The sequence below is a fragment of the Fukomys damarensis genome, unplaced genomic scaffold (genome assembly GCF_012274545.1).
Source record: "Fukomys damarensis isolate Sample0158 unplaced genomic scaffold, DMR_v1.0_HiC HiC_scaffold_8, whole genome shotgun sequence".
NCBI lineage: Eukaryota > Metazoa > Chordata > Mammalia > Rodentia > Bathyergidae > Fukomys > Fukomys damarensis.
Window position 1 is genome coordinate 26197218 of NW_022900920.1, and position 17886 is coordinate 26215103.

The 17886-nt window shown below is 38.3% G+C and overlaps 1 protein-coding gene across 6 annotated transcripts in view; it reads right to left on the minus strand.

Annotated features, from left to right (window-relative positions):
- Positions 1–7162: 7162 nt before the first annotated feature.
- Add3 (adducin 3) overlaps positions 7163–17886 on the minus strand; it is a 135090-nt gene continuing 124366 nt past the window's right edge. For 5 of the 6 annotated variants that reach the window (XM_010634642.3, XM_033761439.1, XM_010634645.2 and 2 more), the window contains exons 10-15: positions 16151–16408; positions 14609–14728; positions 14091–14177; positions 10828–10951; positions 8223–8318; positions 7163–7677 (exon numbers count right to left, since the gene is read on the minus strand). In XM_010634642.3, the coding sequence (XP_010632944.1) occupies positions 7385–7677; positions 8223–8318; positions 10828–10951; positions 14091–14177; positions 14609–14728; positions 16151–16408 (978 nt within the window). In that variant the 3' untranslated portion in view covers positions 7163–7384. The remainder of the gene's footprint in view (positions 7678–8222; positions 8319–10827; positions 10952–14090; positions 14178–14608; positions 14729–16150; positions 16409–17886) is intronic. The other variant, XM_010634647.3, reaches the window with a different exon arrangement.

The following is a 17886-nucleotide window of genomic DNA, read 5'->3' on the forward strand; positions in this document are numbered from 1 at the left end:
GAACTCATTATGTAGCCCAGGCTGGTCTTGAACTCACAGCGATCCTCCTGCCTCAGCCTCCTGAGTGCTGGGATCACAGATGTGCACCACCACGTTCGGCTCAGTGCAGCTTTTTTACACAGTATTTTTCATTTATTTTTTGTGGTACTGGGGTCTGAACCAAGGGCCTTTGCACTGGGCTACATCGTCAGCCATTTTTTAAACTTTTATGTGGAGACAGATTAATAAGTTGCCTGGGTTGAGTCTGAGCTTGCAATCCTCCTGCCTCAGCCCCGCAAGAGTGCAGGGATTACAGGGATGAGCCACCATGCTTGGCTAAATTAAATAATGTACAGGCCAATCACACAGGCCAATTCAGGTGTAATGGGAGCCCTGCCTTCCAATCAGCCCATGAACTAGTAGATAATTGGAGGTATATTCTTGGTTATCTTGGCCTAAAATGACACCCCCCCCCTTTCGAGCTGAAACAGCTGACGCCCACATTTCCAAAATAGAAACTAGGTAGGAAGTAATATTTAATCTTAACTTGTTAGTCCAGTAAATACCTCTGGAAGGGTTTGCCTATGTCTGCCAAGTTGGCTGTATCTACGTTCTCTCACAAAACTGAGGAGGTCAACTCTTCTGACGTCAAAGTGTAGCACAGCAGTCATCACTGTAGCCCCCAGCCCCAGAATTACTCAACAGGAAAGGAGTTGCAGAGCCCAACGATGACTTCCTGTCTGATGAGAGGTTTCACAAGTACTGCTTTTGGAAAAAAAAAATATGTTTAGATCCTCTCTATCCAAGAAAATACTCCTACTTTAAGTAAGGACAGGTCTTACCAGCACAGCAGCTCCAAGTTCAGGATGGGGTTGATACTTTTTTTTTTTTTTTTTTAGTACTGGGGATCAAACTCTGGTCCTTGTGCTTGCAAGGCAGGCACTGAGCTAAATCCCTGGCCTGATAACAGTTTTTAAAAAACAGGTAATTAAGTGAAGAGTCCCTGAGGGAAATCTACATTCTACTTCCTTTTTTTCCTCAGTAGTCGGGACCAAACCAGGGCCTCTGCAGTGAGCTACATCCCCAGCCTATGTATGAACTTGAGACATCCCTGTCTCTGCCTCCCAGAGTGCTGGGATAACAGATGTCTCTTAATGTGCACATCTCCTCATCTGTCAGGATGCCTGTTGTACTGTTTTGGGAATCCCAGATCTTTTTCTTGAGAATTTCCATCTCATAGCAGACTGAAGGGATATTGTTTGGCTTAATAAATTCAATTAGCTAACACTCAAAAATGGTTTTTCTACAAGCTCACATATTTACTGGCTGAGAGGCAGAATCTAATAGTGGGAAAATTTTGTTTACACACCCCTTTGTTTGATGCTTACAGACCTGTACTACGGATCAATTATTTGATATTTCAAAAAACAGATTTTAAAAATCTTAAGAATTTCTTAGAAACATACCTCAGTACATATCTAAATTTGACTAAGAAAGCCAATGTGTTTTATTTTAAGGTGTAATTAGTAGGGAACTGGTATTCTGCCTACTGACCGGCTATGTGGAACTTAGAGAAACCATAAGGGATTTTCCTACGCAGGGTCGAGGTTGGCACTGGAGAGACGAGACCTAAAGGTATCGTGTTCCTAAAGGAACCAGACCTAGGTACTCAAGTTGGCATTATCACCTTCCCCATACCTTCAGTGTCAAGATTTGTGCAATCAAATTATATAGGCCTTAAACTGGGCACTGCATTCTTATCCATCTCTCAATTTTTCTGCTAGATACAAGTTTTTCCTTTTGCTACAAAGAAACATCCAAATGTGCCAGTGTGTCATTTAAGAGTATAAACAATATTTTAAAAATTGTAGGTTCCAACAGAAACCATCATGACTAATTTGAGAATATGCCAAAGACTCATGGAGAATCTAACAACTTTAAGAAAACGTGTATTGATAATATACAAAATATACAAGCTTGATCTTGTAGTGTTTTCTCTTAAATATTCCCATCATAAAGTTCTAAATAACAGTTGGCAGGAAACTTTAGAAAACCATGTATTTACCTGTTCCTAGGTTATAATCCAACTTATTTCCAAGGGAGCAGTGGTACAGAAGGAGGCGTGAGATGCAGACTCTGAAGGCCTCTGCTGGAGTCCTGGCCTAGCCTCTCTGAGCTATCTGATACAGGCAGATACAGCTCTCTGAAGAAAGGCCTCCTCACAAGTAGGAACAAAGTAACCTCGGTATGAGGAACCAATGAAGTCGTGTGCGATCTATACACTTCCCTTTAGTCTGCACCCAGAAATGGATAATCAGCACAAATCCTAACTCTTGAAGGAGTTTCCCTCAACACTAAATCTGGACTCAGTATTGCCCCCTAATGGTCATGTTTTAAAAATGAAACCCCTTTGAATGCTACCAACCTTTGAGTTATGACTGGCCTGATACACCAACTTGGGTTACAAGTGGAATTTTAGTTTTTTTTTTGTTTTGATATGGGGATTGAACTCGGGTCCCTGTGCTTGAGAGGCAGGTGGCGGAAACCAATGAGCTAAATAAATCCTGGCCCAAATTTTAGTTTTATTTTCTTGGAATTTTAGTTTTAACTTACGACCAGAGTCTTGAGTTATGACCTGAATGCTGGTCCCTTGTTCTTCCAAAGGGTCTCAGACAACAGATTTAATCCCTAGGGAGTTCTGGAAGGACCATCATAACATCCTTTCCTTTGGTGTTGAGAAATCCTGGGCCAGTGTCTAAGGACACTGAGATCTGCCTGGAAGAAAGCGTGGCTTAAAATTATAAAGGAGACTTTGTTACAACCAGCCCCCAGGAACGAACTGAGTTGGTAATCTGAAGTTCCACTGTACTATGTTAAATTTGCAAATTGGTTTTTTTTTCCATTAAAAGTTCCTCAAAAACCATTCTTGTTCTGAACTCCAGCATGTACATTAGGTTTTTCTCCAAGGAAGACTGTATCTAATTAGATTCATGTAAGTAAAACTGAGTAGCTACAATCACTTTTGATCTGTAAAACTACCCTATGATTAAGGTAACATTCCAAGTTTGAAAAACATTTGCTTTTGAACATCTCCCCTGCCTCCAGTACTAGAAAGGGAAAGATAAAGAGCTTCTTTCCGAGGTTTTTTCCTTTTTAAATTTGGTGGTGCTGGGAATGAACCCAGGGCTTTGCACATGGCAGGCGAATGCTCTACCACTGAGCTACACCCAAGACCTTATTTTTTTTTTTTAAATTTATTGGTACATTCTAGGTAGACAGTACAGTTACATTCATTACTGGGATCTTGTGCCTTTACATGCCAGGTCCAAGACCTTATTTTTGAGTGTCTTGCTAAGTTGCCAAGGCCGATCTGACCTGCAACCCTCCTGCTTCAGCCTCCCACCCATAAGCTTGGATTATGGTTCATGCCACTGCACTCTCAGCTTCTATTACCTCTTGGGCAAAGGTATGGATACCTTGTTTTCTAGATGTCATGGACAACATTTGAGGGCTGGTTCCTCGCGCTAAAGGATCGTATTACCACTGCTCATTCCCATTTCATCACCTTCATCATTGTGGGGCAACTTGGTGTGTGTGGGGGGTCGCCTTCCAAATCAACAGTCCCAATGTACTCAGATCAACATGAATTATAAAACGAGCTTTCAGTCTAAAATGAGGGAATGGCTGCCCCTAAAAGAGCCCACAAAAATCTGCACAGGAGTCAGAGTCCACAGATGGCACTAATGACTTTGGAAGTGTGTCTACAGGTGAAACGCCCTATTTTAGCCCTTTCCAACTTAGTTTCATCATCTACAGAACAAGGATTCCATCTGCTGTGTTGGGCAGGCCAAATGAGTCAGCATGTGAAAAGCACTTTCCATGATCTTTGCTATACAGAAGGTATCAGGTTGCCAAGTAGCTCCTCAGTCGAAAAAATGCCAACTATCAGAGGCATTATATTGCCACTTACAGGAAATGATTCCTCAGAGGTCTTAGGCCTACCAATTTCTGAGGCCACACAGCTCAAAATCTGTCAGTGTGCTTTCCACAGGCATTGCAGTCGCTACAGGTGACACGTGTGCTGGAAACTGCACTTGCTACCATAGCAGAGTTGAGAACGGCCTAGTGAAGAGAATCAGCAATAACGGCGATGTCTCCCTAAGTTCCAGCTATTTCACAACACACACGATGCTGACAGACTAAGGGGCGCTAGACTGGAAACACTGGATTGTTGGATGTATTCCGCCCTCTAGTGGCCGCCAAGATTGTTCTTTTTGAGATCCCGGTCTGCCTAAGATTGCAATTTGAGTATATGGATACATAATCTTTCAGTTTAAAAAACAAGTAGTTTGGTTTTATGTGTTTTCTGCTTATGTTAAAAAAAAGGAGCTAATGTTAAGAGAAACTAATGCTATAACACTTTTATCCATTTAGTTCTGTTTCTTGCTGAACAGGCAACTACTTTCCAGTTGACTTTGAAGGGAGAACTGAGGATAATGGTTTTTGTTGCATTATGGAAGGACATTTTGAAATGAATAGGTTTCTGAAACAGCAACTTTTACTACAGTTATTTACAAGCCAAGGTAATAAGTATGCCCAAGACTGAATCTATTCTTTCTCTGCTCAAGCCCTTCATTTTTGTAGTAAGTATAGTAAAAACTTTGATTAGCCAGAACCCTCAATTAACATGATTTCCCCCCTTGGACTCTATTTTTAGGACAAAGTGGAAAAATAAGTCATAAGAAATTATTCATGTGAGGTTTTAGTTTAAAAATCTTTTGAGTAGTTAAGCAGAAAAAAAATCCAGAACAGAAATTAACTTATACTGTGATTACAAATGTATAGAAAATACATATATAATTGCACAAAAGCTGGAAAAGAACAAAGTTTGAATGTTAATGTGGAGGAACTGTGAACTACTTTCTTTTACATTATTTTTATAAAAAATAAAGGGGTAATGAGGGCCAGGGATTTAGCTCAGTGGTTCCAATGCCTACCTTGGAAGTGCAAGGGCCCAAGTTTGATCCCTGGTACCAAAAACAAAGCGGGGGGGATAATGTACAAACTCAGTACGTATTTTACATTTTTTATTCTACCTTGATAGATAGGATGTAGTGGCCTTAGGCTTCTTATAAACATGTTCCTATCAAGACAAAATAATGTCTTCAAGAATATCCCCTCCAGTGTAAGACGAAAGGTTTCACAGCTGGGCGCAGTGGCACCTGCCTGTAATACTAGCACTCTGGCAGGAGGTCTGAATCCAGCGTGGGCAATTTAGTGACTCAGCAAGTCTCAATATATTTTATAAGTATGTATCATATTATGTACATTATACAGTAAAATGTATGTATATAATATATACATTATATGTATATATTTCTAATTTGAAAATACATGTATCAAAATGTTCCTTATTCAGCAGCATCGCAGTTTCACTGAGCTATAAAATTCAACAGATCACAAAGTATAGGCTAAATAACCACTCTGGAATGGAATCCTCATAAAACCAAATCTATATACTTAAAATACTGTTTATTTGTGATTTAACATTAATTAGCATAACATCTAAGAGCAATATCAGATAACATTTATACATTTCCACAGGACACAGGAGTTCATTGGCTCATTCATTATGTTAAAGCAAGTAGAGGCATTAGCAAAAGGTGCAATAGTTTATGGTTGCTTTAAAAATATTTATGAACATTGCATTCATTTAGATATATATATATATATATATATTTTAAAAGTTATGGAAAGGCATAGTTCACAGGTTACTGTTTCTACATACATCGGAATACAACATAAATGATGTAGAACATAAACTAGTCCTCGGATACACAGTGAAGCAGTTGAAAGTTTCCACTAAGATGAAAACACTGATTGCAGTAGACGTGAGATGGAGAGTGACTTTCCACGCGCCTTGGCAGCGCTGCAGCACGCACGCACGCATGCGCACACAGCCCGCCCAGAACCCGCCGAACTTCTGGCGTGGTGATTCGCCCTTCAGAATACTCTGGATTCTTTTTACCCATTTAGCATTTGGGATCTCTGATTTTACATTGATTTGTGACATCACTTGCGAAAAAGGGGAAAACTATATTAGGTCTGGGTTTAAATTTGTATTTACATCAGAAAGTTAACTGAAAAGATTTTTAAAAATTGTAAAAATCAAGAAGTGGTAGTTTTCTTAGGGATTAGATCTACTAATAACTTCTTCTAGTGCTCCCCTCTAACGATAAACAACTTAGAAGGACTAACCCTTTTAAAACTGAAACATCGACCAATATATTGACTTTTGGCAGAGGAGCAGGATTTTAGAAATTTGGGACATGTTTTCAATGAGTCATGCTATATATCCTATCATGAATAGTTATCAAACAAGAATTGTTCTTTACATCCCATCTTTTGTTCCCTTAGTTTTTCACTTTCCTTTTCATTCTCATTTACCTTGAGATTTTCTTCATTCACTAGCAGTGATAAGAGAAAAATACATTATAAAGTTTAAATATGAACTCTAGATATACCTTTAATGTGCTCTAACCCCCTTTTGATACCAAGTCCCTGGATTCTTGAAGTTATTTAAGTATACTCAGTACAAGCAGTCTCAAATGTGCCCTACTGTTACATGACTGGCTAATATGCATATGACACTTTTATACTGAATGGTATACAAACATCTCAACATATAAAAATTGTTTTTGCCAGAGTTAAACTGAATAACCCATGTTATATGTACAAAATCCCCTTTGTTGAAAAATAAGGGGCTTTCTAAACTAATAAAAAAGGAAGTTTTCAAAAATTATAGTTTATTAAAATGACTTTTTTTTGGCAAATGAAGTTACTTCAGGTGAGAAAATTTTATACTGAGTAAAATTCCAAACAAACCTTTTCTTAAAACTTTTAAAAAAATTACGTGTCAGTGTATACTACTAGTGCTACAGATTTTTATCTTAGAAGCTTTTAAAGCATTCCATTAATACCCACTGAAACAATAGGGACCCAAAAGATACAGTCAATAATCATAATTTAAAAATCAATGTGATTATTAACTGATGGTGTGGAGAAATAAATCTCACTTATTCCTTGGCAGTTTCTTTCCAATAGATATGGAGAAGTCCTGAAGTAATTCAGACAGATATGTTTGTGGTGAACTATACTACTTCGTGAGAGCAGAGCTAATTACTAGCAACTGTTTAAAAATTCAAAGCCATTTTTGGACATATAAAAAGATGACTTTCAAAGTTTTTTTTCATAGTATTTTTCTTTTAGTAAAACCTTTTCCAGTTCTAGAGTCCAGTTTGCTACATACCCCCCAATCTAATCTACCACTGTATATTAATGATCAACTTAAATGTGGTATTTAAATGTGCAATGTCACCTTGTAGTAATTATAAAAAGACTTTAGTTAGGCTTCAACTTTCTCTTTTTTCTTGTTCTTTTTCAGAAAAGAAGGAGTGCGAAATTTCTTCTTTTTCTTAGATGGCGATTTTGAAGGTGAGCCATCAGGTGACAGGACTTCTTCGATTTTCTCTGGAGACTTGATGGTAATCTCGATGTTTTCTATGGTTGTACTTGTAGTTAATCTGCTCACTCGATTAGCGAGCTCATCTTCCACACCATGCATATCATCCTTTCCATTTACTACCGTGACAGGCACTTCCATGGAGATGAAGCTCTTGGAAAATATCTCATGGTTTTCTATAAAAGGGGAGGGATTTTCTGTTTATTTTACAAGTTAACATTTCTATTTTACATTGTAAACCTGAAAGGCATTACTTTAATTCTGATGAAGAGAGATCATTATTTTCATAAACTATTAGCATGAAGCTAATTTTCTTAAATGATATAAAGGAGATGAGAACAAACTTAGTAATAAGTTAGATTATTCTGATCTGATGACATAATTTCATTGCAAATCAAATCAGTATAAATGAGGAAGACACATACTTTTCTTTGTTTTTGGGTCATTTGGCAATCAGAACTGAAAAAGATTTCATGCTGCTGATTAAAGATGTATAACAAGTCAATTTTAATTCCACAAATTCTTAGAAACTATGGATTGCCAAAAATCTAGAGTAAAGTAAACCAGTACATTTGATAAGAAATATAAAAATTCTTGGGAGGCTCAAGTAAAGTCCATAGCAAACTTACTGTGACCAATTGTACAATTTCTTACTTGAAAATAAATGACAGGGGACAGACACAACTACTCAGTGAATGCTATGGGAAATTACATTGAATACCTTCTAATTTTTCAGGGACATTTTGCGGTGACTGAGTTTGAGACTGAATTTGTGAAACAGATGACGCGTCATCTGAGAGTAATTCCTGCTCAGCATCTGTTGGATAGAATTTTATTAAAAGCCATGCAAAACAAAATAAGCATAAGATTTCAGGTAGGTTAGTGCATACATCAAATGCCTGCATATATAGAGAAGATAAATTCTTCAGCTAGGAGCTAAGCATGCTAACAACTGTCCCATAGATCAATAATTATGTACTAAGAGGAGATTAATATGCTAAAACTTCTGGCTCTGAGAGTTATTTTACATACAAGGTTACAAAGGAAGCGTGGCTACTGGCAGCCCAGGCAAACAGCAGGTACGCATTTAGCTTTTGCTGGTGTTAGGGAACCAAAATATACTGAAGAGCCAGATGCAAAGAATTATGACGCCTCACCAATGCTGTTACATTAGTAGGCAAAATGAATCTGAGTTTTGGAACACCATCCAATTAGTGATTCCTGTCAGAGCAGTATTAGTGAGCTAATTTAGGAACTCATAATGAAATGTGGAAGAAATTATTCACAACGCTATACATAAAAAAGATGGAGGGCTGAGGATTTAGCTTAGTGGTGCTGCGCCTGCCCAGCAAGCAAAGTCTTGAGTTCAATCCCTGGTATGATCCCGCCCCAAAAAAAGAAAAAAAAATGATGGTTGTAGAGTACAACAGTTGTTACCTGGCATCTTTAGGCTTTCAAAAGAGATTAAAGAGGGACATTTTACAAAATACAAAAAAACCAGAAAGCTTTCAACTTTACATTAAACAAGCTCAATATACAACTTAGCATATTTAATATGGGTACATCAATGAGTTAGAAAGATTCATTTTTGTGACAAAGGCACAAACACACTGATAGAAATGTTCCTTGGACAATCCTGATGTCATTAGATCTTCCCACAGGATATGTGCCATGAACAGAAATTCTGTAACTACTGGATTCTGTTTTGCTCTTGATAAAAAAATTAACTACATGTTGTGGATGAGCTAAAGCAGATGCTTGCACCTTCCCCTAGGTTCACCCACCCGGAAGTCCTATTGCCGAGGTGTATCGTATTTGTAGGTGACTCATGGACTGTCTGAAGCTTATCCAAAGACCCAAGGTCAAGAACAGCTGCTAAAAGGAATCTCTTATTCTAGAGCAGTAATGATGAACCCTTTAGAGCTTTCAGTGATAACAGCCAGCTGTGGCATGTATACCACTGTTCCAGAAAAAAAGGGAGGTGGTACTCAATTAGCTAGGGTGTTTTCATTAACAACTTCTAATTACAACCCAACTACTTACTAAGAGTTTCAAAGTTAAACTCAGTTGTATTAAGGTGTGCATGTGCTAAAGGAAAGTCACATAAACTGCTACCAGTTCGAATTTCGATTTTAAAATGACCATAGTGGTACTTTGAGACATTCATGAACAGATTTTACAAAGCATTAAATCTACATATTTCTGAGTCTGTGATTATTTCACAATAAAAAGCTTTTTAAAAATCACATACTAGGGGCCAGGCGTGGTGGCACACACCTGTAATCCCAGCACTCAGGAGGCTGAGGCAGGAGGATTGCTGCGAGTTTGAGACCAGCCTGAGCTACACAGTGAGTTCCAGAGCAGTCTGAACTACACAGTGAGACCCTGTCTCAAAAAACAAAAAAACAAAAACAAAAAAAAATCACATACTAGGAGATGTTTGAGCCTGTATCAACATGTACTTTGCTAATTATTTACTCATCTGTGGATTTCATTTCATAGATTTTCGTATATAGCATTCCTTTTTTGTTTGTACTTTAGGAACTTGTGCTTGTGAGGCAGGTGTGTGCCACTGAGCTAAATCCTGGCCCGATTTTTTTTTTTTTTTTGTACCGGGGATTGAACTCGGGTCCTTGCGCTTGCAAGGCAGGCCACCGAACCGCTGAGCTAAATCCCCAGCCCTGGCCCAATTTTATTATAAAACAGCTATCATTCAGATTGCTGAGGATGAACTGCTTTCTGTGTATGTTAAGATATACAGTGGTTACTGCTGGGCATTTAGCTCAGTGGCACTGCACCTTCTTCGCAAGTGCAAGGTCCTGAGCTCAATCCCTGGTACAAAAAAAATTGTGTGTGTGTAGTTCTCTGCATTTCAGCCCCATCTACACTTAGCAAAGAACTGAGATAGATGAGAAATAGAACAAATGCATACAAAAGGTATTATTATTGTTGTTGTTTTTGGTTTGAGACAAGGCCGTACTGTGTAGTTCATACTGGTCTTGAACTCACTATATAATAGCCCAGGCTCACCTCCAACTCATGGCAATCCTCCTGCTTCAGCCTCTTGAGTGCTGCAATTACAGGTATGTGCTACCACACCTGGCTTATAAAAGCTACATTAAAAAAAATTTTTGACTTGGGCCAGGGATTTAGCTTAGTGGTTCCACCATCTGCCTCTTAAGTGCAAGGTCCCGAGTTCAATCCCCAGTACCAAAAAAAAAGAAAAAAAATTGTTTTTTTTTTTTTTTACTTTTAATCACCCAACTGGAGGTGCTATAGTTTAATTAGTGTGTTATCCTAGGCTTAAATTGTGAAATTTAACTAACCTTCTAGGCCCTGTTGTTTCCGTTCGACTGCTTTTTTATATTCTTCAAGTTCTCCTTCCGTGAGATGACTGAATGGGTTAGGAGGAGCTGGCGGGCCCAGGTCATCATCTTCAAACTGCATTGTCTAATGAGGGAAAAACCCAGACCCACTGTCAGAAGCTCTCCTTACACCTATTTACATATACGCACGCACATATAATAGTATCTGTGATTCCTGCTTCACCAGAACTATAAGAAACAACCAAGTAACATGTTTTGTTTAAAATAGTCTTGTGAGAGTAATGTTCTTGCACTACTAAGCCAGTGGACTAAAATTGCCAGTGATATTTCCTCAACAAGCATATACAGGTACATTTTAATTATTTGTTAATTTCTTTTTTGCATACTGGGATCTAACCCAGAGCTCTGCGCATGCAAGTTAAGTACTCCGCCCCTGAATTACACCTCAGCCTTTAATATTCATTCTCAAACAAAACTAAGATAAAATCTAACAGATTCAAATAAGAAATATTTTTAAAAATCAGAAAGCCTTAAAAATAAAACAAGCACAAGACTTTCAATTTGTTAGGAAAATACACGTGGTTATTTTCTCTCAGAAATTACTGAAATTTTAGTTATACCTTGTAGATTAAATTCATGCATTTGTTTTTGACCCACCCTCACACCCCACACTTAAAAACATAGTAAAGGAACAGGACAAAAAAAGGTATAAACGTTTAAGAACAAACAAATGTGGGAAGAAAGAGAGGGTGAGAAATGTTAGCACAGTTTTGCAGATGGAAAGCAGGAAGGGTGGGCTGCGGAGCTGCAGCCTCCATCCCGCAGAGAATGGTGTTAAAGCGGCTGCTCCCTGGCTCGTTGGCCTCTGGGAGGCCTCGGAATGTATAGGCCGTAGGTACTGCAGGAGACGCTGGTTGAGGAAAAGCTGAACATGGGACAATGGAAAGGTCTGAATAACAAGAAGACAGATTTCCAGGTCTCCTTTCCTATCCTACAATGTCAAGCATTTATGTCTCACTCAGTTCTGCAGAAGACAGAGGTTGATTCTTCAGGAAAATCTGTCTAGGGGACACAATACAGCTGAGGGCACCCAGGATGATGGGGGAAGACAGAAGAATGCTCCTCTGGGTAAATTAAATGGTCCCAGAGAAAAGAACTACAGACAGCAATGTCTGGAAACTCCCCAGAGAAACAACCTACTCTGCATCCTATCACCCTACAGTGCGTGAAGCTCACCCAGCCTTCAACTCTTTACACACCCAGGGTTTCTGATTGGTTGTTGCTATCTCAGTCTTCAATATAAATACACTGTAAACATTACCAGACACTTGAGGAATGTTTCCAACATGGGCGAGGAAGATCAGAACCAGAAAAAGGAACACAGAAGAGACAAAGACAATAAAGGCATCTAAAAAAACTGATTCCCTTAAAGCAGAAAGAAAAAAAGTATTCATGAAACAAAGATCAAGATTTTTAAAGTAGAACATTCAGAGTAAGAATTTTTAAAAATTAAAAAAGTTAACATCAAAATAGAAAATTAAGTAGAGGAATCAGAAAATAAAGTCAGAACATCTTCCAGGAAGTAGGATAAAAGCAGAGAAGTGTAAAGTTGGAGAGAAAAAAGAGTGGCTCAAAGAGGTCTAATGTCTGATCTAACAAGATAAAGCAAAAACAGCCTGAGGGGAAAATATTACTGAAGCAATACTTGAAAAATAAAATACTCCCAGCAATGAAGGACACAACTATCCAGAGTGGAAGGGGTTACTAAATGCTAAGAACAAAGGCTAAAAAGGGACCCACTGCAAACCACACAATCAAAAAATTTCAGAACAGCAGGAAAGTAGAAAGGTCAGAGGTGGCAGTGATTTACATAAAGGTTCAGGAATTACAATGTCCTCTTATGTCTCAAAAATAAGAGTAGTGACAATAGAGTGACACTTTTAGTTGTTTTGTTTTTTTTGAGACAGGGTCTTACTATGTAGTTGAGACTGAACTGGAATTCACAATGTCTCAAAAATAAGAGTAGTGACAATAGAGTGACACTTAGTTGTTTTGTTTTTTTTGAGACAGGGTCTTACTATGTAGTTGAGACTGAACTGGAATTCACCATGTAGCCCAGGCTGTTCTCGAACTCACAGTGATCCTCCTGCCTCAGCCTTCAGAGTGCTGGGATTACATGCGTGCGCCACCACACCTGGCCTATAGAGTGACACTTTTCATATTTGGGGTAAAATTATTTCCGAACTAAAATTCTATACCTACTGTATGCACATTTGAAGGTAGAATAACAGCATTTCAGACTGTTACTTCTATATATTCTTTCTCAGAGAGCTGTGCTCTCTCTGGTAAAAAGAGGAAAGCAAGAAAGAAGCAGATTTACAGAGAGGGAACAGAGGTTATAATGTAGATGAGAAGCACAGGAATTCTCAAGATAAGCCCATGCAGCTGACCTTGAGAACCACCGATCCAGACCTGGATTAGAACAATGGGGGTGAGAATACAGAGATTAGTTGTGACCTCTGATCCTATGGAAAGTATTAAGAGGTACTTTATGATTCTGTTGAAAAGTTTGGGAAGAATTAAGGCAATGTACTTAAAATACTGGGCCAATAAAAAGGGAGTCAATTATTAGGGTAGGGAATATTATATAAAAAAGGAAACAATCACAGGATACTACCCGGCTTAGTAGTAAACATAACAGTATGAACACTGACAGATGATTTAGCAAAAGAAAAACAAAAATGAACAAACAAATGTGTGACACACAAACTCCTTGATCAGAGTGGGGACGGAGCAAAAAGGAAGCACTGTGTAAATGGGCTGAATCTTCACCTTCCACAAGGTCCCCACTGCTTTTAATTTAAGATGAACTTTCCCCCCCATGTTCCCATCTCTGAAATTGGGAATCATGACTGATGGCTGCTTTTACAATATAATACTGGCAGTGTTTTCTTTTGGTGATACACAAAGCAATGATACTGGATGGTTCATTAAATGTAGCTGAGGTCTAAAACTGACCAACCAAGGGAAGGTGATTATAAAGCTGCTGTTTAAAAACAGAAAGGTAAAGTTTTGGAAGCAGTGAAAAGAACAGAAAGTCCTTTTCCCTGGAAATTAGGAATTAAGGATAGCATTTTAAGTCTTGTGAACTACTTGACTTTTAAACTTGTACTTATGTTAATCTTAGTAAAATTATTCATATTTAAAAAGCAAAAAAATTATGCAGCAGATTCAAAACAATAATCATGTTGCTTCAGACTTACAGAGGGAGGCTTATCCACAACAATTCCAGCAAGCAACTGAGATTGTGGTCCTGCAGTTTTCAAGTCATACCGGTTTTGCTCTCGAATCTGAAATGAAAAGTAACAAATTCTTGGGAGCAACTATGAAGACGACCTTTGCCTGCTCTGTTCCTACAAGCTTATTATTTGACACTTCCAAGTAAGAGTCTCTTCCTAGCTCGCTTCAGTAAAGACCCCCTCGCCATCCTAAAACTCACATTAATCTCTGCCCTTCTGGGTCTGTCATTTCCTATTATCTTACACTGTTGATTTCCCTCTAATAGCAAGCTTCCTTAAGGCAGAAATGTTTACTACTACTTAATGTAGCCTGTTCACTAATGACTAACACAGGGCTAAAGATGCTCAACACAAGTGGCAAGTATTGAATTAATTCTTCTGTATTCACACTCCTAAATCTGACAATCAGGTTTAATCACTAATGATTTAAACATAAAAGCGGATAAAAATGTCTCCTCTGGCCACAAAGGACAATGTCTTACCTTGTTTCTTTTTTCTAGAACATCATTTGGGTTTGTGTTTAAAGGAACAAACTGATTGGGATCTTCAATTTTGATGGGGGTTCCACTACTAACTTTGGAAGAATCTTCTGCTTTCATCCACTAAAGAAAAAAATAGTCTAGAATGAAGCTTTGTGTTAAGAAAATATTAACCAGGTGTTCAATTACTCTTTATAGTTTTAAGGGAAAAATATGTCATCCATCTTTTACACTAAGCAGTACCTTAATGATTAATTTATACCTCAACACCAGTTCAATTAATTTATTCCTCACATTAGAAAAAGGCTCACAAAAAGTATCCACTTCACTTTTTAAAAAATTAACAATGCTGCTATCATTCACACATAAATATACTGCTAATTAAACTTTCTTCTCTTGACAACTGAAAATATAACAGTACTGCAAACAGCTGAAGCACAGACACAGAGCATGAACTTATATTAACTCTCATTCAGAGTTCTGTCTCCTACACTAAATTTCATCAGATGATGAAGGCCACAAAGTCATAGGAAAGGACTCCTCAGACACAATTTTCCAGGCTTCACTTTATTTTTGGCCAATAGTAAAGGCTAAGACCTTCATCAGCATTTGATAACGGGGATGTATTCTGGTAGGACGCAGCACAATAGGCTTATAGGAAGGATCTTATATAATTCTCATTTACCCCACATGATGACCCTTAAGGTTGATGTTTAGCAAGATTTATGATGACTGGCCACCAGTCTCTAACAAAATGAATTCTTAGAGAATTGTGAGTTTAGTTACTGTCTTTTTATTAGTGACAAAAAGTCTTACAGACTAGGGAAAAAACACTTTGATGCCTAAGCATTTCCATATTGAATGTTACTGGTTTAAATGATGGGATAAATTAATTCTGAATAGCTAAAGAATACTTATTTCATGATAAGTACTCCAAAACCAGGTCAAATCTGAAGCAAAATTCTAAAAAAAAAATAACCCAATTTTCTACCTACAAGATCTCACACAATGGTAACTTACATAGAATAATTCATGTAACTATGGCACATTTTGGTGTTGATAACTTTTACAGTTCTAATTTTCGAGTACCCTATCAACTACATAGAAATCATGTAGTAGGCCAGACTAGGCTTGAGGCAGATTGTCAGCACTCAAATTCTGACTTTACCATTAAAAATTATTAGTTAGTCCTGGGTGCCTAGGTATTCTTTTCTTTTCTTTTTCTTTTTCTTTTTGGTACCAGGGATTGAACTCTGGTCCTTGTGCTTGCAAGGCAGGTGCCAGAACCACTGAGCTAAATCCCCCGCCCTGCCTAAGTATTCTTATATATCAAGCAAGAAGGAAAATAGCACCGGTTTCATATTAGGAGAATTAAATGAGATTACACATGTGTGGCACTTAGAGTAGTGCTTTAAACAAAGCTAATACTTGATAAATGAGAGTTTTTAATATTATATTTTTCTTTCTCAGTAATTCAGATATAGATCAATCAATGAGTCACCAGGCAAAATACTCAGTAACGGTAAACTGAAAAGAGACGCATACCATGATTTTGGTCCTGGGGCTGGTTTCCCCATTGCGAGACTCCTCGGGCACGTTCACTTTCATGTATGTATTGGGGGAGTTCAGCCACCTCGTCTTCTCACGCTGCTGTCTCTGTGCCATGTACTTGAGAGGAGAGAGTGGCACTGTATCATCTTCAAAGGAAAAAGCAGTCACAGTGGCTGGGATTTCCACATCACTCTTGTGCCGAGGCTTCTCTCGCATGAGAGGATGCCTGTATGCATAGCCTGTTCTATACCCCTGAGGAAGGGAAAGCCGCATTTGAAGCAATCAAATCTGTACGAATACAACATATGGAGCTCATTCTTTCAAACAAAAGATTCAAAAAGACTCTTGTTGAAAAATAAAGAGGAAAACATCTTTAAAAACCCTACTATAATCTCTCCATCACACTAGAGTTGAAATTAAGCAAATTTCAAGATTTGGTTAAAACTGATTCCAGCTGGTACTCCAATTTCCACTCATACAACTATTTGGATATTAATATAAAGGTAATTTCCAAACTGCCGACCAGAAAAATTTCCCTACTTATAATGTAGTTTTTGGGAAGCCAAATCTCAGTGCTCATTTACATCTCTGTCCCTGGTTCTGAAGGCAGTTTGCCTTCTGACCCTTCTTGGAAGAGGGCAAAATCTAAGACAAAGTGACATTTGCCAGGCTGACGGATGATGTAGCTCAGTGGCAGAGTGCTTACCTAGCAGGCATGAGGCCCTAGCTCTGCAAAGAAGAGAAAAGCAAAAGCTGAGCACAGTGGACCATGCCAGTAATCCCAGCTCTGGGGAGGTAAAGGTTTGAGGATCCCAAGTTCAAGTCCTCCCTGGGCAACTTAGTGAGATGCTACCTCAAAAAATAAATAAAAAAAGCTGGTGATGTAGCTCACTGTCAAGGCCCTGGGTTCAATCTCTAGTACAGAAAGAAAGAGAGAGAGAGAGACAAGACACTTGCCAAACAGTACATCTAAGGCATTAATATCCAAATATATGAGGAACTAAAACAACTAAATAACAAGAAAAGAAATATTTTCCAGTAACAATTAAAAATGAATGGCAAGGGCCAGGGATTTGGCTCAGTGGTTCCACTGCCCACCTTGCAAGCTCAGGGATCCAAGTTCGATCCCTGGTACAATGGGCAAGACGCCTGAGTAAACAATTCTCAAAACACTCAAATGCCCAACGGGTACGTGAAAAAGTATTCAATATCACTACCCATCAGGGAAATGCAAACTTAAAGCCTATCTGTTAGAATGTCTATTATCAAGGAGACAAGCTACAAATGTTGGGGAGGATGAGGGCAAAGAAAACTTTGTGCACTACTGTTGGGTACGTAAAATTAGTACAGTCTTATGGAAACAGCATGGAAGTATATGGGCCAGTCAGCCCATTACTGGATATATACCCAAAGGCAAGAGAAGCCCACACTCCCATTAGTCATAATAGCTAAGATAAAGAGTCAACCTAGTAAGTGTCTATCAACCTGATAAAGAAAATGTGGCACAAATATATAATGATATATTACACAACATTAAAAAGGAATTTCAGTCAACATGTATGACAGCATAGGTGAGCCTGGAGGACATTTCATTCAGTGAAATAAGCCAGGCACTGAAAGACAAATACTGCATGATCTCACTTACATGTGGGATCTAAAAAAGGTGAAGTCATAAAGCAGAATGGAATAGTGGTTACTAGGGACTAGGGGAGGGGAGCAATTAGCCTAAG